Source organism: Ictidomys tridecemlineatus, chromosome 5, assembly GCF_052094955.1.
Source record: "Ictidomys tridecemlineatus isolate mIctTri1 chromosome 5, mIctTri1.hap1, whole genome shotgun sequence".
NCBI lineage: Eukaryota > Metazoa > Chordata > Mammalia > Rodentia > Sciuridae > Ictidomys > Ictidomys tridecemlineatus.
In genome coordinates, this window is record NC_135481.1 from 78226360 (window position 1) to 78251322 (window position 24963).

The 24963-nt window shown below is 35.7% G+C and overlaps 1 protein-coding gene and 1 non-coding gene across 13 annotated transcripts in view; both read left to right on the top strand.

Moving 5' to 3' along the window:
• Positions 1 to 24963, top strand: part of Slc25a21 (solute carrier family 25 member 21) — a 497747-nt gene that overhangs the window by 450071 nt on the left and 22713 nt on the right. For 10 of the 12 annotated variants that reach the window (XM_078050204.1, XM_078050206.1, XM_078050211.1 and 7 more), the window contains 3 exons: positions 2887 to 2946; positions 6922 to 7029; positions 21650 to 21814. In XM_078050204.1, the coding sequence (XP_077906330.1) occupies positions 2887 to 2946; positions 6922 to 7029; positions 21650 to 21814 (333 nt within the window). The remainder of the gene's footprint in view (positions 1 to 2886; positions 2947 to 6921; positions 7030 to 21649; positions 21815 to 24963) is intronic. The other 2 variants (XM_078050209.1, XM_078050201.1) reach the window with 1 other exon arrangement.
• Positions 23770 to 23848, top strand: Trnaa-ugc (transfer RNA alanine (anticodon UGC)). The gene has a single exon. It is a non-coding gene; the product is annotated as a tRNA-Ala (tRNA).

The following is a 24963-nucleotide window of genomic DNA, read 5'->3' on the forward strand; positions in this document are numbered from 1 at the left end:
AAATGCCTAGAATTGCTCCCAGGGTGTAGACTTGGAAATCCTCACAAGGACTTCTCCCTTGACATCCCTTGGGCCCTTCATCCTTATAATGATGGAAAGCCAGAAAAAATACAAACCAGTCAACAAACAAATACATCTTCACACTGGAAGCTAATAAGATAGAGGAGATTTCTGTGAGGTCATCAGAACTTCCTGTAACCCTGTCCTAATGTAGGTCCCTAGTCCAGTGTTTCTAAACTGTAGGTCATGACCCAGGGGACATGGATTCATTTTAGTAAATCATTAGATGCAGTGGGTCATAACCAGAAAAATTTTAAAGAGATAGAACAGAAAATAATGTATTACCATAGGAAGTAAATATTGTTTTATAGTAATATTTCATTTCAGTTTTAAATCTAAGACCATATGCTCTCCCTTGTGCATGTGTGCATTTGTTTGAGTGTGTGTGTGTGTGTTGGATAAATATTTTTATGCAGATTTTTGGTAACAAAAATTCAAAATCTTCTGCCCTATGGGACTTTGAGGCTTCCAGGTTCTGTGTGACCACATCAGGTGTAATGGAAGGCAAGAAGACTCCATCCTCAGCAGCAAGAAAACCCAAGGGCAAAATTTTTCCAAACCACTAACAATCATGGTGGCAGGGAATAAATATAATATAGGGGTAAGAGTACTCAGAAGCTTTGGAGTTAGACTTAACTCAAGGATAAGCTCAGTCCTTTGCTTCCATATGCAATGGGACTCATGATTGTATTCTAGCCTCTTAATCTGATGGTATTGCTATATGAGTTATATAGTTTCACATGCAAAAGGTAGGTGTTAGCATGTTTCCTGGACCACAGTAGGCTCTCATGAGAAGTACACATAATTAATGCATCTATGGTTCCTTTCATAACCTAAGTGAATACAGAGAATGGAAACTAATCCTTTCCAAAAGTCTCCTATGTGCCAGACATGTTAGGGAATCTTACTTAAATTCTCTTATTAGGGCTAGAGATGTAGCTAAGTGGTTAAGCATTTGCCTAGTATGTGTAAGGCCCTGGGTTCAATCCCCAGTAGAAACACTTAACAGGCATGCTTTGTGTTCTTGAGAGTTAGAAAGGTTAAACAACTTGCCCATGCTTTCAAGCTAAGTGGCACAGCTGGAATGCAGACCCAGCATTGCTTACCTTCCAGCAAAGTGATTGTCAAAGCATAGCGATGAGGTGATTACAAAATGGAGGAAAAATAAATTATATTTAAAACCTAAGGTGATAACCCTTTTCCTCCCATAGTTCTAGTGTGAATCTCATCCAACAGTGGTCTCCATTAATGCTATCTAACACCAGTATAGTTTCAGGGTTATCACCATCTCCTAGAGTATGATATCAAGAAGACAGGGGGTCTCTTTGTTCACTGGTGCATTCCCAGTGCCTAAAATGGAAGGAATCTAGTAAATATTCATTAGATGAGTGAATAAATGGAAACCTGTTCCGAGAAAGTCCAAATCTATAGTTAATCTAAACGACCATGGCCCAAACGTAGTTCCTGAGTCTTTAAAAGAAATTAAAATTCATCTTGTGGTATAATGACATTTGGGCTGTCCAAAGACACAGTAAGAATCTTGTCTATAAGGCACCAGCTCCTTCTAATAACAAGTATTATTTGGCCCCCAAAATCTCATTTTCTTTCTTGCCCCATTTTACTAGGCTATAAAGTAATAGAGTAGAAAACATTTGATTTCCCTTGCCATTTCTTAGGTCTTAAGAATCCAACCTAGCAGGACCTAAGAGCATATATTATCAGTGATGTTGGAACTACTCAACTAAGTACCCAGGAGCAAAACATGTTCAGGAGCTGGGGATGTAATTCAGTAGGTGCATTTTGCCTAGCATGTGCAAAGTCCTTGGTTCAATCCCCAGCACCAAATACACACACACACACACACACACACACACACACACACACACACACAAATAATAATAATAATAATGTTTAATCATAGTTTTTTTTAACTAGGATGTAGAAAGGGGACGGATTAGATTTGCCTTTATAGAATTTTTTCTTTTTTAAATTTTGTTCTTTTTAGATATACATGACAGTATTTTGACATATTATACATATATGGAGTATAACTTATTCTAATTAAGAAAAGAATTTCTCTCTTCAAACATTCTTCTTTGAAGATAAAATTATATTAAACATCATCTTCTGAAGGAATTAATAGTATCTTGAACATCCCCATCATCATGATAATCATCTCGATCATCATCATCATCTTCTTCATCAGATTTTAAAGAAAAGAATAAGCAGCTATCTTCATTCAGGTTGGGGATAGTTTGGCTTTAAGGCAGGGAATGGACTATATAACTTCATTGGGCCCTTCCCTAGTTTAGCATGGCATCTTTGTAATTATTTAATGTTTAATAATATCATGAAACAGTAGAGAGACACAGCAATATAATATAAAGTCTGAGAAGTTGAATGTCTTTTACAAGTGTGTTATAGAAAATTGGACATTTGTTGGAAAAGCAGTTCATAGAGAAAACATAGGAGACCAAGACTCCAGGTCTCTGTGCCTATAATTTTGAATCACTGCCATAAAAAAGAAGTCTATTGATGTCTGGGGAAACTGAAAATGGTCATGGTAAATGGAAGTTGTATGGTTCATTTACTGCTATAAAGGATTCCATCAGCTCTTCTGTAGGTTATTATAACTACATTTGAAAAATGTGAATGTTAAAATAAGATTCAATAGCAACTGCCCGAAACAGGATTAAAAACTGTTATATGGCTTATCATTTTCTAAAATGATGGTTAATATAATGATTTAGCAAAGAAATTTTAGTCAATTAAAGAGTTTGTTACAGGAAATTGTCATAAATCTCTGGGCTTGGTTTTGTTTCACAGTTTTTCACCTTTGAGCAGTACAAGAAATTGCTAGGATATGTGTCACTGTCACCAGCATTGGTAAGTGAGAGTATTTATTATACTTAAGTGTGTGTGTTATTTCATAAAGCAAAAATCTAGAAACAAAAACCCTTTTGATTTCCCCAAGCCCAGCTACTAAAATATGAATTCAAGTTATTCAATGTTCAGCTACTTGTTGAAAGCCATCTTCCTAATAACTCACAATTTGACTATTTTATAGCTCCCAGTGATGAATTTATGATAATAATAATGATATGCCTGGAAGGACCTATATGAGATATGGTCAAGAATATAAAATAAAGAGTACATTTATCAAAGACTCTTTTAAAACCAAAACATGCATATGTTTACATACATATGACACATATCTATTTATATAAAAGTCAGTATGCCTGAAATTGCCTAACAGGTCACTATTCTAGCTATTGCTCAAGCTGTAGCCAATATGGGACTTCAAGTCACTCAGGACAAAATCACTCTGTGGTCAGGCACAGATTGAAGGGCCTTTTATATAAATGGCTGTAAACAACTTAGCCATGGTGAATAGTCATTTTATAACAACACACCTTAAATATTACATGAAATTCACTTGTTTTGAACATTTCCCTATGCCACTCTTCTCTATCTTGGTGATTTTGCTGCTTTTCCTACGCAAGTTAAATTATATTAGCCAAATGTGTGAGCACCAAGAGCCCCAGAGAGAGCAAATGCACTAATCTTTCCCTCAAAATCTGCAAAATAAAGTGCATTTTTGTTACAATTAGCAATATACAGTCTATTCTTTAGGTAAATCCTCACTTGCCCAGTGAAATGTGCCTCAAAACTCAATAGAAGAGACAATGTTCTGAGGTTCAACTCTTCAATTATAGATGCTGCTTCACTTGTGATAAGCCCACCATAAGTTGAAAATATAATAAGTAAAAAATGCATTTAATACAACTAGCCTACCTAGTTAATTTAATACAACTACCTACCTACCATAGCTTATAAACAAAGTACACCATAGAACATTGGCTGTTTATACCTTCTTGATGATATAGCTAATGGGGAGCCACAGCACATGGTCACCACCCAGCAAAATGAGAGAGTATAATACTTCATGTTGCTAGTCTAAGAAAAGATCAAAATTCAAAATATGGAATAGGAATCATTTTTCACAAAAGTAAAAATTCGTAGGTTGAACCATTGTATATCAAAGATCATCTATACTTTACTTGTAAAGTTTCATTTCAGAATATTTACTCTACCAAACAGACGATCCAAGAAGAAATTTCTGTTACTTTAAAAATGATACCTGCTCCCTTTCTTGAAGGGATCTCATTAAAAAATGTAAAGCTATTGCTTTTTGTTATCACCAAGAAATCTCCTCTCCAACCTTCTGCCTGAACAAAGCGGCTGTGAAGCACACTCTCTTGGAAAGGAGGGGTCATGCCATGAATCTCAAAATTACATCAAGATTTTGTTTTTTTTAATCCCTCAGTGTCTTCCCTTAATGTCATTTTTTGGCTTTGTAAACATGTTAGCCAAAAGAGGATTAAAGACTTCCTAGCAAAAGACAATAAAATATGGCCTCCAGAGGGCCAGCTGGCATTTTTGTGTTGAGCATTGGTTCCATGTGAGAGACTGCAGGTCTTTGACTTAAGAGTTGAAACAGTAAAGCAGTTGGCTACTCCAGCTACTATAACAGAATGCATGAAAAGCAAACTGTATACAGTTCTCCTCTTTTCTTGAACTCATTTATTCTAGTTTCTTTTTTGATACAGCTAGGCACTTAGGTATTAAATATTCCCTGGTGCTCCCATGAAAAACCTAGGAGACTGGGAACCCAACAGTAAACTCAAGTCTCTGCAGCAACCTAAGTAATATAATCTGCTGGTATCTGATCAATTCTTTTGACAAGGGACTGCTGAACACTAGTTCTGACAGCAAATGTAGCCGAGCATTATATAAGAACCAAAAAGTGAATTACTTGGAAGATTGCATATAGTAAGTAATAAAAACCCTGAACATCTGGATTTTAGCTTTCCCAGTCAGAAGAGTTTGAGACTGGTACTTTCCCCCTGCTTTTGGCTTCCGTGATAGAAGTTTGAGATAAATGAATAAAGTATTTGGTCAGTTACCCTATACAAATTATGCTTAAAATTGTAATGAAGTGGGATAAAAGGAAAACATCATTAGTTATGCCTTGTCTCCTAGAATCTATATGCAATACCATTCTTCATCCCTTTTTATATGCAACAAGAACAATGGTGTTTGGAAAGCACTTTCAAAGAGCTTTTGCACATTGTTTTGACCCTCATAATAACTTTCTGAGGTATGATATTATTATCTTCATCTTACAGATGAGAAAGCTGTCTTATCAAAGATAAGATTCATAGGCAGCCCCAGCTAGCACACATGGTGCCTTTGTGTGAATCATGAAAAGTTGGCCCTACCTCCTGACTAATGTCTGTCCAGGGTCTGGCTTGGAAAGTAGGGTACAGACTGTGTTTCAGCCTCCATGCACCCCATGGCTGAGCACTTTTATCTGTGTACAAACTACAGTCCATGGAAGCTATAGTCATACAGCCAATGTGTGGCAGAACCAAATCCTTAACTCACTTTCACAGGTCTGGATCTAGCCCTTGTTCTACCCTATCTGCCCCTCTTACATTAGAGAATATTCCTTTTTCCCTTCTCTTTGAAGATATTAGAAACCCTTAATAAGAGTATATGTTCTTTACTCTTCACTGGTTTTATTCTTCTGTTGTATACGTGCCATTTCTTCTCCTGGAAGTAGAGGTTCTACAGCAAAGAATTACTTTTTGTCTGGCATCTATTTTGGAGACATAGAGGATTTGATTGATTTTGTTTCTATATTTGTGTTTTTGTTCTCTGTGAGTTTTAATTGTCATGGTCATTTTGATATAATTTTTTCTGGAAAACTCTTAACATTATACTTAGAAGAAAATTCCATAAAAATATTATTATTATTATTATTATTTCTGGAATTCTTTTTTATTTGTTCTAATTAGTTATACATGACAGTAGAATGAATTTTGACACATCATATGTAAATATAGTATTCTCATTCTTCTGGTTATACATAATGAAGAATCATACCAATTGTGTACACTGGGTAATAATGTCTATTCGTTCCCCTATCTTCCTACCCTGTACACCTCCCCTTCCCTCACTCCCCTCTGCCTAATACAAAGTACCTCTATTTAATACACAGCAATTAGGAACCTGAAATATAAAAGAAGTATAAGGATCATGAAGAAGATAAAGACAGGAAGAAAGCATTAATCTAATGCCCACTGCATTTAAAGATGCTAATTTAAAAAAAAAAAAAGTCCAATGATAATTTTTTTGATAAATGTTCTAGATTTTAGTTGGGCCCTTCAGAACAACTTAGCTATTTTTTATCTTAGCTTTTATTCTCAGCTTTAAGTCCAGAGAAATAGGGCAATCGTCAGTTTTATTTTGTTTTAAATAGAGAAAGTGAATAAAAATTAATTTTTGTTTATTAACAGTCTAAAATAGTGACTCTAGGAACATGACTATATATTTGAATGTTTCCAGCTACCTGGAATTTAGCTTTTTATAAACATTTTATTTGTGGTTCTGCTCCTTATATTTCTTCATATGCTCAATAAAAGTATTTAAATAGATGTTTAAAAAATGAAGCTCTCCTTTTACAATTTAAACTCTCTTTAAGTGCAGATGTTTTTAGTATCCACCTCAAATCAGTAAAATAATCTTGCCCTTTGTTAAAGGAAAAAGTCATTGTTGATGGGGCTTTGACATTTTATTTTGAAATTGTTAGGATGTGGTTTGTGGCTTCTGTAATTCTTCTTCATGAATTGTCAGCATCTAATCAAGAACTAAAGCTGTTTAGTAATGGTATATGGTGCACTTACATAGGCTTCTCCATTCTCATCATAACATAGCTGCATAGTATAATGAATAGGATACCTAACCTAGTACACATGATCACTTGTTTTAAAGAATTGATGGATTTAATTTTTCTAGACATTTGCCATTGCTGGATTGGGATCTGGACTAACAGAAGCCATCGTGGTTAACCCTTTTGAGGTAGTAAAAGTTGGCTTGCAAGCTAATCGGAACACATTCACAGAGGTAACCATTTTAATGTTTTCCTACTGTTAAGAAATATAAAGTCTTATTTTTAAGTATACATAATAAATTATGGATCCACCTCTTATCCACTTATTAAAGCTATAGTTAATCATTGTTAAGAAAGTAGTATATGAAAAATTCAAATATCTTCCACAAGGAAAGTGTTAACAAAATGCACTAAGATCTGATAGACAAATACATACTTATATGTTTTTATTTTAGAGTTCAAATGTAATCTAAAATGACTTATTTAGAAATTTTTTTCTGACATTTGGCAAAACTTCTCTTTCATATTGCCCTAGAATAGACTAAAGCAGAACCATTGAGATGATAATACTATTGTGCTTTTAAAAATCAAAGTCATTCTTCAGAATTACCTCACTCCTTTCCCCACTCCACCTACCACCCTCACCAAAAGATTCTGATAATCTGTCAAAGTTGTCTTTGGGTTAAATCTAAGTGAGCAACCTACTAAGTCTGTGCAGATGTCACCACCTGAACAATGATGGGTCTTAACATGTAATCATTGGTACATGATGTTCCAAATAAACGGCTTTCTTTGGTGTGTGCTGCCCTTACTTTCTTCTAGTTGCCTAATAATTCCCTTTAAAACACCAAGTCCAACTGTTCTTGTTTTGTTCTTTTGGTCCCAGGCACTAAGTGAGGGAAAACAAGGGAATTAGCATTCCAGGTCCTTTTTTCGCATTTTAATTCAATTCCACAACTGGGTAGCATGTGGTATAAATTGGTTTGAAGTATTTGCTAACCTGGATTTTTCTGTAGAAAAATTTTCCTGCCTACTGCTTAAACAGCTGCTAATGGGTGGAGACCCCCTCAACCCCAACCCATTTCCTGCCTGCTGGATACTGCCTCAGAGGCTCCTGACAGCTTCTTGGGGAGGGGTGTGGGAAAGAAAGGGGCCCTACTCACCTGTAGCTGCCAAGGCCTAGGCAAGGGAGGATCGGACAGGGTTGGGCTGCTACAGCAGATGGTATCTACTCAGAGGAAGTCAATCCTAATTTAAGGAGAATTTTTTTAAGTTTCAAAAGGTTTACCAAACCTCAGAAAAGTTGAAAATCTTTGTATACCCCTAGCTTTTGTTTATGTTCTACTATCTCTATATTCTTTCTTGAATTAGGAGAAAATGTGGTGAGATATAGGAAGAAAAGAAAGAAAGAAATGTTTTTCAGATATCCCATCAATATGGAGCATTTAATACAGTTCCCATGGAATCTGGGGGACAAAAACTTGGTTTATTAGATTGAGAGAATTACCAGAAAGAAGAAAAATTTGGAGATCCCCATTCAGTGCCTCATTTTACCCATTGTCTTAGAGTAATAACAAGTGAGAAAAGGTATAAACAGGCTTTCAGTCCCAGGTTTTTCTTTTTTCCATCTAGATAACAGGTAACTACAGGGATGCAAATGGGAGAGAGAACCAAGGAACACTCACAGCTATTAAAATAATAAGTTTCACAGCACCTGTGCTCATGCCTAATGTTCTTTTTCTCTCTTCTGCTCCCATGGAGGTTCTACATTGAGCCCAAGTAAGAGCTGCTCATGTTGCATGTGCTAACACCTTGCTAGAACATGATAAACACTGTGCCAGCCTGACACAAGAAATTGCTGCATGCATATGTGTTCCCAGTCTATTTACACAGTGCAATCTATATTAAATTATTTATGTATTTCAGTTTATTAATAAGCAGGGGATACAGGGAGCTTGCTTTGGGTAATTTCTTTTGTAGAATCCACTTAACTGGACATTAATGTTAGGTATTTTCTCAGAATAAAATCTATTAGATACATTATAAAATATTTTAATATTACTTCAACTAACAATAACTTAGCAAAATAGTGATCACATCGATCATACATGTCAGTGTTTATTTACAGCAACTATCAAAATTCAGTGGCTGAACTGAGGTTTTTGTTTCGATATGATCCTTCATAGGCAGTAGAGATCAAACTAAAAAAAAATAGCAGAGAGTGGTCACCCAACATAAATAATGGAACTATACCTACTGCAAAAAAAATGTTTGAGAAAAAGAGGTAACATGATGAGAACAGAAACTTTGAATATAGTTGTTTACAAAAAATTTTTCAGGTCATTTTGGCACTGTTTCATAGATCTTTTGTCCAATGACCCATTAATGCCCAAAGCCTTCCTTCATTGACTAGCACTTTCTTTATCCAACAACCCTTTATGAACCTATACCAATGTTGATTTAATTCACATATTAAATGTACTTACTTCAGCATTTTTATAGCCAAGAATAACTATGTTTCCTTCATTCTAAGGCTTTGTAGGTTGTGAAATATAAAAGAAGTGTAAGGATCATAAAGAAGATAAAGACAGGAAGAAAGCATTAATTTAATGCCCCCTGCATTTAAAGACTCTAATTTTAAAAAAAGTCCAATGATAAAGGTAATGCATATTTAAGTTAGAAAACACCAAAAATCTATATGTTCTCTATATACATGTGAATATGCAAAAAACCCAAAGTTATCTAGACTCTAGAGCAGTGATGGTTCAATAAAATTAAATGTGCACCACCTTTTCTGTTAGCTAGGTGAAAAAGATGAAAAGAAACAGGTGAAATTAATTTGATAATGTATTTTACTTCACCCAATATATCCAAAATATTTTTTTCTTTAGGACTTAATCATTTAGAACAAGTTTAGATTTGTGGCAAAATTGAAAAAAGATACAGAAATTTCTCACAAACCTGTTTCCCCTGCATATGTATAGCTTTCCCTAGTGTCATTATCCAACCTTAGTATATTTGGTACAATTGATAAACATACATTAAGACCATTATCACCCAAAACCCATAGTTTACATTAAGGTCCACTCTTGGCATTGTACATTTTATAGGTTTGGACAAATTTATGATATGTATCCACCATTAAAGTATCATGCAGAATGGTTTCACTTGTAAAATTCTCTATGGTGTACATATTCATCCCTTTCTCCCAACCCCTTAATCCCTGGCAACCACTGATATTTTTATAGTCTCCTTAATTTACATTCCAACTTGTAATTAATACAGAAACTATATAAAGTTTTTCTATGCTTAAATTTTGAATTTAGTGTGTATTTTATGCTTATAGAACATCTCAACTAGGGTATGTCACGTGCTCAATAGCCATATATGACAGTGTAAGGAATTCAAACTAAACTTCTAACTGTAGTCACCTCTAAGGAGGAGATTGGAATGGGTGAGGGAAGGTAAGAGTTTAAAGAAAGGGTTTTGTATGTTTGAATGTTTTACCATGAGATGTATTGTCTGGGAACACTTGCTTTAAAAAGTAAGACCTGCTCATTGTAGAAAAAGTAGAAAACACAGAACAGTAAAAAGTATATAATCCAGAAGAAATGCTTCTAATGACTCTGCTAGAGTCAAACCCCAACTTTTGGGAAACCTTCTCAGCTGATTAGGTGGGAATGACTAGTTGGCTCATCTTGGGTCTCAACCTTGCATCATTCAGGTTCCGTAATTCCATGACTTTATTTATAATAATAGTAATACCACTTTTGGTAATTTCTAACAAAGTTCAAACCTTGTGAGAAAATTATTGAAGGACATATATAATCAGAGCTGTCAAGAACAGGAAGGCAATTGGAGGATGGGTAAAGTAGGCCAAAGTTCCCATAATGCTTTTCACCATTTCCTCATAGCCTGTTTTTTGTTTTGTTTTGATTTGTTTGTTTGTTTGTTTTTACTGGGGATTGAACCCAGGGGCACTTAACCACTGAACCATATCCCCAGCTCTTTTTAAAATATTTTGTTTAGAGACAGGGTCTCACTAAATTGCTTAGGGTGCTAAGGTTGGTTTTGAATTCATCCTCTGGGATAACAGATATGCACCACTACCCTCGGCCACAGTATGGTCTTGAAATACTTGCAGTTCCCTCATTGGTAAACTAGCGGTGATCAGTCTGTCTTCCCTATAGCAAGACATTTATGTGTACTGTTTAGAACAAACCCTGAAGGGATATTGCAATTAATTATGTGATGGCTTCATATTTCCTGCCTTGACTGTAATCTGGTTTCCTCATTTGTTAAAGAAGAAGAATAGTATAGTGGAGATTAAATGAGACATATATGTAAAGATGTCAATACAGTCTGATGTATAATGATGGTTTTTAAAATGTTACTAGTTATTATTCCAGCATGCTATTTACAAGAATTCAAATGTGATAATGTATGTAAATGTCTTTTTATTGATTTTATTTTTTAATACACGACAGCAGAATGCATTACAATTCTTATTACACATATATACCACAACTTTTCATATCTCTGTTTGTATATAAAGTATGTTGACACCCAATTCGTGTCTCTATACATATACTTTGGATAATGATGTCCATCACATTCCACCATCCTTTCTTGTATGTAAATGTCTTAACACAGAATAGTAGGTATTCAACCAGTAAGAACTATTTCTAAATGCAAGTTGATTTTTTAAATCCTTAAGCTTGGAACTGGGATAGTAGTTAGTACTTACCTAGCCTGTGTGAGGCACTGGGTTTGATTCTCAGCACCCCATATAAATAAAGGGCCATTGACAGTTGAGAGCGGTGGCACACACCTGTCATCCCAGCTGCTCAGGAGGCTGAGACAGGAGGATCGAAAGATCAAAGACAGCATCAGCAATGGCAAGGATTTAGCAACTCAATGAGATCCTGTCTCTAAAAACCATACAAAATACAAAATAGGGCTGGGGATGTGGTTCAGTGGTTGAGTGCCCCTGAGTTCAATCCCCAGTACCCCCCCTAAAAAAAAATCCAAGTTCCAAATTGGATATCCACAAGTAAAAAAATAAAGATTTTTTTTAAAAAAAGGACCATTGACAACTAAAACACAAAAATTAAATTCTTATGCTTAAGTAGAGGCATATTTATCTTGAGATATTGCTCCAATTAATATTGAGCAGTCACATCTGACTTCAGTGGTGGGAACAGATATAGATCACAGAATGGTGGCCAGTCCTCTCCCTCAGTTCACTAGGGCATTCTCAGATGTCAGTACCATCCATTCAGCCTGAATTCTTGTTTATTCTTCTTTTGTTTTCAGCTGACACATAATGGTACAGATTTATGGGATACAATGTAGTGTTTCAGTACATGTATGCATTGTATAATAACCAGATCAGGGTATTTGGCATATCATGATTTCATTAAGTTATTATTTATTTGTGGTAAGAACATTCAAAATCCTCCCTTCCACTTTGAAATACTCAGTACATGTTTAGTCATGATTACTCTACCAGAGAACACTTATTCCCTTTTCCTCCTATCTAGCTGTAGTATGGAGGGTCCTCAAAAAATTAAAAGTAGAACTACCATTTTATCCAGAAATCCCAATACTGAAAATATACTGAAAGGAAATGAAATCATTATATCAAAGAGACATCTGCATTCCAAGGTTCATGATGCATTATTCACAATAGTCAAGATAATGAATCAACCTAAGTATCCATCAAATGATAAATGGATAAAGAAAATGTGGAATATATACACAATGGAATATTATTCCACCATAATAAAAGAAGAAATACTGTCATTTGTGGCAACATAGATAAACCTGAAGGACATTATATTAAGTGGAATACGCTTCTTGACCTCACTCATATATGGAATCCAAAAACTGATCTCATAGAAGTAGAGAGTAGAAGAGTAATTATCGGAGGCTGGGGAGGAAAGTGAAAGAGAAGCAAGGGAGATTGGTCAGCCTGAATTCTTTATCAAAGATTAAGGACAGGTGGTCAGCTTGCAGACCTTTGAGAAGGCAGGCCCACTATCTTGAGCAGAGGCAGTCCGGCTAATAAACAGGAGTAGCTGCCTATCTGTTGGCTGTAAATAACTGATGGATGGCAACAGATGTTAGAGATGTAATTAAGAACATTTGAAGCCACTGTAGGAAAAATTCTTCCACAGTCAAGATTTTCTTTCTCTGGAATAGTGTATAACATTAACATGGACTCTTGTTCAAGCCTCCTTAGTTACTTCATGAACTGAACTCATCTTCAGTCTTTCAGTCAATTACAGCTAAGAGTTCTTGTGGGACACTAAATGCATAGGCTGCATACAGAATGGCCAGCTTACTTGATAGCACCTGTAAGTAAAGCAGAATGGACTCCCCATAGAGGCTCATTTTGTAGGTAGATAACTTTAATCCTGCCAATTGTGTGAGTTTCTCTGACAGAATGTCTGAGTTCAGTCTCTTTACCTTCACATCCTGGATATGAACCACCATGTAATCCAACATGTTATTTTGAGTTTTCCTATTTCTTTAACCTGAAGTAGTGAGTCAACATGGTCTTTTAAACATGAAAGTTCCCAAGAAGTTGCCACAGCTGAGAAGGACTGTGCAGTGGAAGACAGCCTGAAAAACAGGCTGATGTTACCCATGTTACCCATAACAGCTTCTAGGCAAAAGCAGAGTGATAAAGATGAAACCAAAGGACTACAATGGTCCCAACTGGAAAAGAGAGGGAGGGAGGGAAGGAGGAAGGGAGAGAGAGAGAGAGGAAGAGAGAGAGAGGGAGAGAGAGAGAGAGAGAGGGAGGTGAGAGGTAGGTGAATGTTCCCTTGCTATATGGAGAAGGCATTGCTGGAAGAAGACTAGAATGGGGCCCTCTGCAGCATGGGTTCCAGGACAAGGATCCTCTAACAGAGGTCCAAATGCAGTACTGAGAGTAGAGACTCCTTCTGTTATGGTCTTGGCAGCTGCCTGATGGGAACTGCAGTCCTGGAGTCCAAGTGCAATTCCAGCACGCCTTCTCAGGCAAGGCAGGTACTGTGCAGCTCCAGACCCCCTGGTTATCTTCTCTGTGGTCTAGGCTAATTCTCTAGCCAGTTAGAGGTATGTTACCCATAAAGTCTTCCTTCCCACCCAATTTAACCATAAACTATTTCAAACATTTAAAGGAAATTGTAGTCACTTTGGTTTCTGATACTGCCTTCATATCCTTCCAACTTGTATATAAAATATTTCAATAAGGGTACTTGTCTTTCCTTCACTTTTTAAATTACTGTTGTATCAGTCAAAGACTATAATCCCAGCCACACTTCCTCCAATTCCAGCACCAGAGCCTTGGCCAACATCTTGAAATTCACAGTGAATAAAGAAAACCGGTCTCTAATTTAAATATGCTTGACCTTCTGTGGGGAGCAGAGTAATCACAGCTTTGTTATGCTCTGGTTTGGTTCAGTGGGTATAAAAACATGTTCTGATAAAATCAGGATAGATGCAAATTTCCCACCATCCTTCAAACTAAACCCAGCAAAAAGTTGTTCTGGTTTGTAATCTCATCTCGTTGGCTTAAGACTAAGCTTGCCATGGGATTTTTCCTATTGGAGGAGATGGTTTGCAAGTCCAGTCTTGCCAAAAGTGTGACTTTGTAGCTTATTGTCCTTATAGGAACTTTCTCCCCTCTAACTGAATACATTTTTTAAAATCTGTATATTTACAAGAACTAGAAGTCCCCTATCAGTTGTACTAAGCCAAGTGGTGGTTGGCTGACGTGCTCTCTGCTAGATTGGAAAATGTGAATTCCTCCCCAGGAGCAAAATCTTGTATGAATTGTTTCCCAGTTTTTCTCTCCACTTTGAAATCTACTTCAAAGTTATTATTTGGCTAAAGGGTTATGTTTTCCTTCCCTTGAGGTCTATAGGATTTGCCTCTGATGTGTGACTGGGGCACAGGTTTTCCTTCTACTCTCTCATTTTGACTACATTACATGGGAACATAATCATTCTCACCCCCAAATATTAAAGGAGATGCAATTTCCCTAAATAAACCTTTAGGAAACTGCAAAAGCCTATTTTACCTCTATATTTTTCTTTTCTTCAACCCAAGAAAGAAATAATTAGTTTTCTGTTTACTTGCTCTATAATTATAATTTTAAGAGTCAGTGAACAGATAGTAAATGTGTGATTAATGGTAAAAATTTTTAGAGATAAGAACTTTTTTTGAAAAGAAATTAGTTCAGAGTTTATTTCTGGTTTGTGGATAACACCATTAAATATGGCTCTGCACACTCTGTGCTGGGAACTTAGCAACTAATAGAGACCAATTATATCAGATAGGATATCACAAAACTTGGTGATTAACTTTTACTGTAGACAATGAACAAATGCTTAACTAAACTTCATAATGTTATGTGGAGTCAACATAAAGTAAATAGAAGGGCTGTCATCTCTTTCAAGGAAAGGAGAGAGAAGTTGAGTTATTTAGAGAAAGTGTGTGGTTGTGTTCACAGATAGTGTGAGAAGCCAGCTTCAAGGGCATGTCAGCATTCACGATGTTGTATTAAGTTCAAATTTTTCCTGCATTACCGTGTGAAACACTGCTTGGCAACTGTTCAGTACCTAAAGTATTTCTTTCCACTCTGTGATGTTTGTGAGCAGAAAAGAAAATTATGCATATGAATCTATTCCTATAGTTATCTTTCAACAATACCTAAGGGAGCAGCCAAGTTACTTCTCTATTATCATTTACAGAAAATAGACTTCAGCCTTCCACTCAGCTGTGCCAGGAACCCTACATTTCTGTTTTCAGAATCAAGACTTTAATGATAATGGCTACCATTTACAGAACATCTATTATATGTCAGATGTTTTTCCCTTTATTTGATTCTTTAAAAACTTCTTTGTGATTTTGTAAGTTACCCATACAATGTGTTTGATTCCTCAAATGAATATAGAACTGTCTAAAGAGAAGATAATTGATGATTTGTGCCAACACTTCTCCCTTATCTCATCCCTCTCATCACCATTGTGAACTCTTCCACTTTTCTCAATGCTCATTTGATATTTCACATTCTCTCTTTATAATGTTGGTGGCTTTATTCCCATCTTATAAGTAGTAAATATGAAGTCCAATGGTTATTAGTAGTTGTAAAGAACTGAGTATTAACATGGAAGCCTATTTCTACTCAACCACAATGCTTTCATTTGGATAGAGAAACCTGAATAATTAAAAATCTCTAAGAAAAATCAAAAGTGTTTCTGAAACCATAAAGATATCTTTATTGCCAGTCTCCTCTCAGCAGTAGCTTCTGTGGCCATGACTTCGTCATCATCCTTCCTGCTCTGCCAACAGTGCAGGGCAAAGTAGTGTCACCATTTCCTCACTTCTAGGGCCTGTGCCACGCTGACTACTGTGCAGCAACTGGGTGTCCAGATAGCTCCATGGCTCAGCATCTGGGAGGGTTCATATTGTTTTAAAATATATCTGTTCATCAAAAGTAGATAGAACATAATTATATTTGGGGTATCTTCTTTGTTCACACACATGTTCTACTAAAATAAACTATAATGTTGAATTAATGAACTAAAGCTAAAATAAATGTATAAATGTAGACTTATAAGCCTGATACCTCTCCTCTTCTTTCACTTACATTTTGTTCTCAAATAAAAGGAAGCTTTTTCTTTTTTCTTTTTTCAAATTTATGAAAATGCATCAAGACCTCATTTGAGTAATCAAAAATATAGGTGATCATCTATCTCCTGAAGAGCCATCATATTCTCTTACATAAATGTAGCAACAGGTCTTCCTTTTTGAACAAAGCAGTGTTTTTCTGAAGGTGCAAATGTGGACACAATCCATTGTGTAAAGGTCTCATCCGGTTTGATTTCCAGCCACGTGATGAAATCCAGTGCAACACCCTCATTCTCTTGGCAATAAAATGCAACAGAGTTAGCCTTGCTTTAGAAAGTAAGTAAAGGAACACATGTGGAGCGTGCTGTCTCTTGACATGGTGTGCCTAGAACTCTTCCCTGGCCTTAGAGAGGGAGGAAATCCACTGACACACCCCACGCCTGTACCTATTGACCATATTCTGATAGCTATTTACCCAGGGAACAATGCCCACTGCCTAAAACCTCTGTCCATGATCACACAAGCTAATCAGAGCCAGCAATGGTCAGTAGTTGGATGGAAGAATGCCAGAAAAAATAACTCAGGCTGCCATAAGTCATCTCAGTGATTTGTAAGTAATACTAGGATCTTGGAGAGTGAGGAGTCAGTGCCCCAGAGTGGTGCCTAGGAGCATTGTTTACAAAGAATCTTTTCTTCCTTTTCCTTTTTTTCTTTGTGTGTGTGTTCTTGTGTGTTTGTATCTTTTAAAATTAATTTTTTAAATAAATTTTATTGTGTTTATTTGGGATTTACAAATGATGCTATAGGATACATATAGATAGTAAAATGGTTACTATACTGAGACAGATTAACATCTATCATCTGGGTTACTTTTTTGTGTGAAAACAGCTAAAATATACTTATTTAACCAAAATTCTAACACAATCTGATTTTACTAACTATGATTCTCATGATGGACTTACTCATCCTATATATCTGGTACTTTGAATCCTTAGATACTTTATATTCTTTGACCTATATCTCCCCATTTCCTCCTCCTTCTCTACCTCCAACACTGCCCTTGTAAACACTATTTTATTCTCTATCTCTGTATATTTTATATGACCTTTTAAAAAAAGATTTCATATAAGTTAGATCACATGATATTTTCCTTTTTATTCTGTGTTTGGTCTAATTCGTGTAAGATATTCTTTTAAAATTAAACCTCTTAAGGACTTTTTAAACAGAAATTTGATTACATATTCCATAACCATTGTGGAATACTGTCACAGGTACATAAAAAATTATCAGCATACATCTCCAAATAAAAACTAAAGCAAAAAATGTTCAAATCTATAGAATATAAGCAAAGCACTGTGCTAGATGTTTAGCACAGTCCATGGCATGTAGAGGCACTTAATAATGCAGGAAAGAACACAGAGTGTCCAGCATTACCAGTTGGCAATAGCTGAAATCAGAGTTAAATAAGATTTTGAGTTACTTCCAATGAAAATGCTTCTAAAAATTACCAGTGAACTGAAGATTCCTAAAAACCAATGTCAAAATCAGTGTGCTATCACAACATTAGCTACATCCCAATCCTTTTACTCTTCCATGCTTGCAGCTCTGATGAAGTCAATGAAAGGTAGAGCTAGGAAAGTTATAATGCAATTTGGCCCACAACTGGTAACTAAATATGAAAATCAGAGTGAATCTAACTAACACAGGGAAATTGAACCGATGGACGACCTGCTGGGTTGGATAGTATTGGAATCATTTGGCTGATGATGGTAATCAGCCACCATTTTATTTTGAAATGGAAGCCCAGTAATCAAATAAGTTTAGTAAAATTTCTTGTGTTTACAGAGAACTAGTCAAAATGATTCTATATTTTCCTGTTTAAGCATCCTAGTGGAAGTCATGTTTTGCCTTTCTAATTGAATATTTGCTTACATGTGTGTGATACAATGTCCCTGAATTAAGCAAAAAACACACATGATACTTTTACTTCTAATTTTTGAAGTTTTTCTTTATCCCAAGGCCCCAACTTGCCAAAAAAATACATTTGTACTATAGTGTATCTGTTAGCTCTTTCGATTGATTATCAAACTCTGAAAATCTTGTCACCTGTATATAACAAAAAATGAGTGTGAAAAGAACACTTGATTAGATGCAGAATCTGCCATTTATCAGCAGCATTTTACCTGGGAACATTGCTTAACTATCCTTTGTTTCCTAACACAAACAATTAGAATATACAGTACCTACTGCCCACCTTACAGGGTTGTTGAAAGAAGCAATCACATATGTCAGTATGACAGAACCAAGCAGAGTATAAAAGCATAGACTTGTAGTTCAAGAGCCCAGTTTGAGCTCTGGCTCTACTCATGTACTCTGTGTCCTTGGGCAAATAACTTGACTTTTCAGCCTTAGTTTCTTCATGTGTCAAATGAGGATAATAATACCTATCTCACACATTTGTTGAGAGGATTAAGTTACACAATAAACAGGGGTGGAGCATCTGTGATAACAGTGACACTGATGAACGTTTCCCATGTTTCAGGTACCTGATAACATATGTGAAAGTGCACTCTAGGCTCCAAAGCCATGCAGCGGAGGCCTGGCTTATGTGCTTTTCTATTTCCAACCTTTGCTCCCTTGTGGCCTTGCTTCTAGAGCCCATAGGCTTGCCAAAGTAGAGGGCTCTTACCAAGGTGCCAACTTCAAGAAGCAAACCCTTGGCTCTATGCACTAAAGGTTATCTCTAACCTGGAGGTTGGATTTGGTTGGGTCTCAGAGGAAGCAGATGTGTTATTTTGCATTCCTCATGCATTTCTGATGGACTTCATCACAAGGGTCTAGGATACTGGGGAAAGGAAAACATATACAGAAGGAAGAAACATTAAGCATATCCTTCTTCTCCCTCAACTCAGGCACCACCTTTTGACTGCCACTGCCTCAACTAAAAGTAAAATTTTCTGTGATTTTGTTATTACTGATTTATTATTGTCAGCATAATTGCCACTATTATTAATAGCTAAATATACAGTGACATATGTAGTGATATTTTGAGAATTTTTTATTACCCTTATATACAAACTAGTGAAATAAGGATTTTGTCAGAGAGGATAAAATACTTGCCAAAGCTAGCAAGTGTTATGGGGGAGACTCAAAGCTGGAGCTGTCTCCTCTAAGCTCTTATTTCCAATTACTATGTTACTCTCTGATCTACTTATTGACAACTAGGGCTCAAATTCAACAGAGCATGAGTTTAAAATCCATGTGTTACACTTTCTTGTACCCACCCAGAACTTACACAAGTGAAAATTAGGACACAGACATCAATAAATGCCATTTGAATATTTGTTGACACCAAGATTTTGTAGGAGTTTTCTTTTCTGAAGATTGTAAGAAAGATGCTGCACAAATTAATACTTAGTTCAGTCATCCCAATTCTGATGACTTAGCAAACTAGGGTTCTTGCAATAGATATTTTCTTTCTAGTTTTTTTGTTTTGTTTTGTTTTTTGTTTTAGGAAAGTCTTATTATCTGCAAATGCATTAAAGTCATTGATTCCTCCATTGCTCTAAAACCTTGGTAGCCTCTGAGCTTACCATCCTTCCTGCCCTCTGGTTCTCAGCTGTGTGAGAATGGAAAACTTAGGTTGGTGAAGAAGGCACCACACTGGTCCAGTTTGGGTGTGCAACTTCACCTCTGCCCTGCTCTTCTTATTCCCAGGAAAGCCACCTCTTGTCCTTTCTCTGTCTTCAGACAGCCTTCAGAGAAAGACACTCCTAGGCAGTTTGCTCAGTACTGCCAATGCCTTCCCAGGAGAAATGATCTTCTGCTCAATTTGTCCTCTTCTCTGATGAAGACCAAAATAAATCATTTTGATTGATAGTGAACCAAAATGAAAATGTCCCATGTTATAGAATAGTGAACTTTAACCTTCTGGGAATTTGTTTTCCTACATGAGATGCCTTTTATTATTTCAAGATATATCCTCACATGGTATTTTCATGTTACAAAGATAAGTTTTCTTAAGTTTAATGTAATTTATTGTAATTAATACTCTTAAAAGAAAAGGTGAAGTTGAGTATAGCCATGTAATTATCAGTAAAAACTATAGGATTTACTATATAAAAAAGCTCATTTAAATGTATTATGTTAATTATGTAACTATAAATACAAGTTACATGAAAAGCCTTGATTGTATTTGTTTTGTCTATTCTACTGATGTAGCCTTAATTGCCATGATAAGAAAACACACTGAAATCACATCAGACTGTGTGACCACTCCAGCAACCTGCTCTAGTAAAATATCAAACAAATGTCATGTCACTGCTTGCCTCATGGGAGGCGGGATTAAACACTGAATATGTCCCCCCATTTAATATTTAGTCAAAATGTGAGCGAGATATCCTTTGTGTATAAACTCCAAAAAAGGAAACAATCACTCATAGTTTTAAAAAAAACCCATGAGTCATTGTAATTGTATTGTCATGAATTTAAACCTCAGAGCAAATTGCAGTAAGTTCCTTAGCAAGTTCCCAAAGTAGCAGATTGGATCCCAGTAGTTATTTCAGCCTTGGGTAATCAATCAGAGAGCTGAAAAAGAATAAATTAAAGGTAACCTAGTTCTTCTATCACCATTGATTTATAATTTATCACAGCAAGTGATACATGCACTGATTGCCTATTTTCTTTAGGATATATACCAATCAACAGCCATTTATCCATGGTCGATTTCTAACCTACCACCAGTTTAAAACTATTGAGGCAATAGGATTGAGACTAATTTTAACATTAGTTTAGAAAACATAATTAAAAAGGTAAATATGCTGGATTCGGGAGCCAAGTATAAATTCCATTTGGATGATGTGTAGAGGATTACTTATTTATCTATATGGCTAATCCCCCTCATTAGAGTGCATACTTCAGAATTGGATACAATTATTTACATGTTGAAAGTGGTGATAGTTATTACATGACATTAGTTTCACTAATTCCACCAAAGATAGTTTTTCTTTGCCAACAATCTTCTCTATAAATCCTGTTGTTATGCATGCAATTTTGTTTGCTTTGGGGGTTTTCTAATTTTGAAAAGCACAGATCTAGGCATGATTATTCATGTTTGGGATAAAAAAAATCCTTATAATTCTGGCTTAGAGAGAAGCTAATACAGTAATTTACTGTGTTCCACAGTCCCAAAAATGATCTTTCTGGCTTTGCTTTTCTCTCCTGTAGCAACCATCCACCTTAAGTTATGCAAGACAAATCATTAAGAAGGAAGGCTTGGGACTCCAGGGCCTCAACAAAGGATTTACAGCAACTTTGGGACGTCATGGAGTTTTCAACATGGTTTATTTTGGCTTCTACTACAATGTCAAAAACATTATTCCTGTCAATAAGGTAACTATTTAATGAATTAAAATCTGGGTGAGGGATGCTATCTCTAATAACAGCTTCATTTGTCGGTTCTTTATCATACCCCAGTCATTGTGCAGAACATTTATATCCATTATCTAATTTGACCCCCAAATCAGTCTTATGTACTGAGTGTTGCTATTCCATTCAAATCCAGGAAATAAGGTTTAGAAAGACGAAGTATATTTCCCAGGATCTCGGAGTAAATAGTGAAGCAAAGACTTGAACCCAATTCTGATGTAAAAATTTATCTTCTTGAAGAAGGTACCCTATCTGAATATTTTCCATTTATCAGTAATAGGAATTTCTACACACTATGTTATTCCTTTCTCAGTCACATCACTTTATTAAGAATTAGAAGTTTTCATATTCTAAGGAAATTTTGAGCTCATAGAGAAAAAAATGTCAGTCTAAATTTTCATTTTTGCCTAGATATTTTTAATTTACATAGGTTAATTAAGGTTAACAATAAATAAACTCTTCTAGAATCATTTGCATCTGGTGCAATATAATAATAATAATTATTATTATTTTCATTACTTTTAAGGGTAACTGACATGCCAACTGCCTGATTTCTACCATATAAAGTTAGCAAAGAATGTGTTTCAATCTAGAGTTACAGAATCCCCCCCTCCCATGAAGTCGCACATCCGTGGAGCTAACCTCCTTTTTAGACTCTGAGACAAGTAATTTGTATAGCATGAGAGAAGAAGTGTCTATTCCTCTGATTCTCCAACTCTCTGAAGTCTTGAGACAAAGAGCCAGATATGATGGCACACCTCTGTAATCCCAGCAGCTCCAGAGACAGAGGCTGAGGCAGGAGGATCCCAAGTTCAAAGCCAGCCTCAGCAATTTAGGGAGAGCCTAAGCAACTCAGTGAGGCCCTGTCTCTAAATAAAAATACAAAAAAGAGCTGGGGATGTGGCTCAGTGATTAAATGCCCCTGGGTTCAGTCCCCCCCAAAAAAGAAATTACATACAATGAAATGAATTATATAAATTGTTTACATAAATTAGATAAATATTCATGTACCTTACTTAGATATATTTGTGAATGTATTTTAGTGGATTTGCTATTACAATAAAATTAATTTATTCCCACTGCTCAGAAAGAAATTCAGAAATATGGATAAGATGTACATATGATCACATGTCCCCAAACTTTAAAAAAATCCACAGATACAGACTTCACCCTACAATTAATCCAAACTCAAGGTATTAAAGTTCTATATTATTAGTAAAGAACCAGAAGCCAGTCATTTTTATAAACATTGGAATATTCTAAAACTATGAGGAATTTGTTTATCTTTTGCAAACCAACGTTGTTAATAATCTGAACATAATGCTGTATTTCACTGAATAGTTTTATTAAGACAATGAGCCAGGTGTGGTGGTACACGCCTGTATATATGTGCTCTCTGTACCAGACACTCTGGTAAAGCCCAAGATATCCTATGATGACTAAAACATTGCCCTATTTTTAAGGGACTTCTCCAGGAGACTTAGAGAAACTCTCTGACAGACACAGTGAAAAACGGAACATCATGTTTAGATAAACATCATTTTGGAAGTCACTAGTTAGTAATAATGTGATATTTTATTCTAGATCATGTTTTAAAAAATGTGCAAATCCTCAGATTTGGCTTTTCTTAATTTGGATCAGTATTTTAAAAATAAATCGCCATCAGTCTTTTTTTATATTGAATAAATCATCATATTTAAAAACAATTGCTTCTCTAACCTTCAAACCAGGAAGGAAGATTTTAAAATTCACGAATATTTATCTCCTTTTTGTAATATCAAAACTTGCCCTATTCTCAGCCATTCTTCCTTTCCATTTATAAAGGGTATACAAGAATGTAAATTTTATAAGAACAGGGACTTTGTCTGTTCGTTTTTTGGTTTTCTACTGCTAATTCTCAGAGATTAAAACAGTGCTTGGGGGCTGGAGATATGGCTCAGTTGGTAGAGTGCTTGCCTTGCATGCACAAGGCCCTGGGTTCAATCCCCAGCAGTACCAAAACAAAACAAAAATAGTGCTTGGCACAGAGCAGACTCCTCAGTAAATGTAAATCAAATGAAATAAAGGGACGAAGGAAAGAAGAGAAAAAAGAAGGAAAGGAAAAGTTTGGGGAGGGTTGGGGTTTCTTCTGCTTTTATGGATATTAAAAGGAAGTGTTGGCATTTGAGGGAGTCACTGTATTAGGTGATACTACTTTATCTAGGAAGCAGGCAGAAATTCTATGGCTAAAGGGCTTAGAGCTAGAATTGAATTTGATCCCATAGTCAAACAGAATTCCAGAAGGAAAAAAATAGTCACTTAAGGTCATATATAACATAAGTTCTTTATTTTAAGAAGTAAGATATTGATTTGGAAAAATAATTCTAAAAATGGAGGTTTCCATTGACAAAATATATTTTTCCAAGTTGCCACAGTAGACTTCCAGAGCAGACATGTTTATTGGCAGCAACCAAAAATCCTGATAACTTCCACAGTGTAGACAGGATCCCACTGCCCAGAAAAACCTTTAGAGAATAGAGCGCAAAAAGTCTGGGAATGATCTCTTCTTCCCATGTCTCATTATATTCACTATCTGTCCAGTTTTTTCTAATTATATTCAGTGAAATGTCAACCAGCATTTTGCCAAATGAATTTTCTATTAGCTAGATTATACCTGTAAAGAAGTACTTCATTCATTAGTTATGACCCTTAAAAAAAAAGTCTTCCAAATCTTTAAGTAAAAGATTTTGCATTTTGTTCTCTATGGTTTTAGAACCAATTTTAAAATTTGCATTATAATTCTTAACAAGCTGAGAACTCAAGACTTTAACATCTCCCTGTCCCACACCCCTATCCAAAGCACCATTATAACAGGGAGGTTAATGATATATGGTTTGTCATTATGTTAAAAATGAAGTTTTATAAATTCTACTGTAATCCTTTCTGTACATTAGATTTTCCCTAGTGGAGAAAGACAAAGCACCGCTTCCTACATATTTGACTATTAGCAATATTAAGTCATAAACCTTGACAGTGCTGAAATGTGCTATGTTGGCTTAGAATTTCATCTCCAAATTTTAGTTTCCAAGATAGAAGAACTGATTCCTTTTCATTTAATTATCTGAGCACTTGGG